General features: G+C 35.6%; 1 protein-coding gene across 1 annotated transcript; it reads right to left on the bottom strand.

The window, feature by feature from the left end:
- Positions 1–276: 276 nt before the first annotated feature.
- On the bottom strand, positions 277–1,902 carry LOC149630968 (uncharacterized). Its single transcript, XM_089851162.1, has 3 exons — positions 1,014–1,902; positions 423–919; positions 277–300 (listed from the first exon to the last, which is right to left on the bottom strand). Exons 1-3 carry the CDS (start codon positions 1,900–1,902, stop codon positions 277–279), a joined length of 1,410 nt encoding a protein of 469 aa, XP_089707288.1.
- Positions 1,903–2,144: the final 242 nt, after the last annotated feature.

Below are 2,144 nucleotides of genomic sequence, written 5' to 3'. Positions count from 1 at the left end.
ATAAATCATTTAACAATGTTACGTCTTGTTATAATTATTAGGGGGGATTTTGTCTTGTTATAATGATTTGGGGGGATTTTGTCCTGTTATAATGATTTGGGGGGATTTTGTCTTGTTATATTGATTTGGGGGGATTTTGTCTTGTTATAATGATTTGGGGGGATTTTGTCCTACATTGGGGGGATTTTGGCCGGGGGGATTTTGGCTGGGGGGATTTTGGTATACAATCGCAATTTTAGGTAAACGAGCCAATTTTCATTTCCGAGATGTATGTGATTATAGAACATTAACGGAAAGAGTCTGAAAAGGCAAAATAACTCACTAGCCGATCCCTTTAAAGTTCCATTCCCACAAATTGCATTTTTAATTTGAGGCTGGGGCCTTCTAGTTTCGCTTTTTCCGTAATTGAAATTTGAAATTACACAGTTAATCTCGTCCATAGTTAACTTATGCTCTGAAACATAATTGCATAAAACTTGTTTTAAAACAAATGGTATAATTCCATCCATAAGGTCGTGCATTATATCGGGTGTAAGTTTTTGAGTTAAATCAAAATACGACAATTTCAATAATGGGCTTTCACTTTTAACACCATAAAGGGAAGATTCCCTAGGATCCCTTACAACATTTGATATATGGTATTTATGTCTTTTCATCGTCCTCAATACAACATCTTTTTCTGACATTTTTTCTGGGATCTCAGTTTTGTCTGTCATACAGAATCTACAGATTCTACCCGAATTAAAAGAAGCCGTAAAACCTCCAACTTTATGTTGACCGAGATTATCACCTGTTATTATAGACGCGTACCCTTTTATATTACGGTTTAAACATTTTACATAAACTCCTTCTTTAGCTAAAGTTTCTAATTCAGAAATAAGCGGTTGAAGAATCTCAGACCAGCCAAAATCGTCAACATCTTGAGATTTGGAAAGTGATATTAGATAAATATCTTCGAGTTTAGACCGATATTTATATTTTCGGTTTAGAACTGAAAAATAGCAGCCTAAAACTTTGTTTCCCGCGTTTGGAACCTAACGGATTGACAAGTTCGAATTCATCAAAATAGATCTGCAAGTGAAGGGCGTCCGCTGCTACTTTCTTGCAAAAGGAGCCATTTAAAAAATGGGAAAAAAATTGCCCTTCCGGTTCAGGGGTAGCATTTTCATGATAATCAAACGCCTCTAAGTCCTGGTTTATATTTTCAATTGTTCTTAATATTGGAACATAATGAAAGTAATGTTTTTTAGTGCTTTCTGCAGTTTGTGCAAATGTCATTTGTGTCGGTCCAATCATTCCCATTTCCGTGATGCAGACGCGTTTCACCTTGTGAATAGAGTTTAAGCTGTCAAAAACTCCTGCTAGAGCTTCAATGTCGTCTGTTATTGCTTTCTTTCTGGATTCATAGTCTAAAGTCTCGTCAAACATTTTGTTCGCTTGAGCCGTCAACATTTCTTTGCATAACTCCAGTAAATCGTTACACAAGTCCTGAACAGTTGAGTGTGCCAATTTATTTTGCTCACAATATTTTAATAATATTAATAATATTGCATTCTTCAAAACAAGTGGACGTGTTTGGCGTGTGGTCGTTTCCTCATTTGACCGAGTGTCAGGTTCTGAAAAATCATGCTCAAGATCCATTAGGATTTCAGCTTGATCGTTAGGCCCAGGTGATTCATTGCGAAATTCGTCCAACAGTGCCGTTGGATGATTATTTCGAAGATGACGTCGATAATATAACACTTTCTTGTATGTTTTACCACACCCTCCTATGTTACATATAATCCGATGATGAGGTTGTTTTTCGTTATTCAGCTGAATGTGTGTTAGCAATAGAGAAAGTTTTTTGCAGTTGTAAGTACACTTATCACAACTGTAAAGCTTTACATTTTGGTCGTCCATTTTGTGGCTATTATTAAAATAAATAATCTACTTATGAAGTTATGATATTAACTCTTGCTATAAAAATTATTTCTAACGTTTTAATTTAAAGGATTCTATTGAAGACAATTTTTTTCTGAAAACGTTCTACATGCATACCAATGTGGCAGAAACTTCATTTTTTAACTGTCGTCCACTCCCCTCTCCTATTCCACCTTTCGAATAAAAAACATAAGAACCAAGTAAAGGGGGAGAAGGGCGTA

The sequence above is a fragment of the Phalangium opilio genome, unplaced genomic scaffold (assembly GCF_054372755.1).
Source record: "Phalangium opilio isolate 3A_F unplaced genomic scaffold, DU_Popi_V2 ptg000101l_1, whole genome shotgun sequence".
NCBI lineage: Eukaryota > Metazoa > Arthropoda > Arachnida > Opiliones > Phalangiidae > Phalangium > Phalangium opilio.
The sequence above is the reverse complement of the archived record's forward strand: the minus strand, read 5'-3'. Positions and strand labels throughout refer to the sequence as shown.

Excerpts from the sequence above, each read along its gene's own strand:
- LOC149630968 (XM_089851162.1), bottom strand. The coding sequence starts at position 1,902 with ATGGACGACCAAAATGTAAAGCTTTACAGTTGTGATAAGTGTACTTAC. Across the intron at positions 920-1,013 it reads TTCCAAACGCGGGAAACAAA|ATGTTGACGATTTTGGCTGG; the intron begins GTTTTAGGCTGC and ends CCAAATCTCAAG. Across the intron at positions 301-422 it reads CTATGGACGAGATTAACTGT|ACTCTTTCCGTTAATGTTCT; the intron begins GTAATTTCAAAT and ends TTGCCTTTTCAG.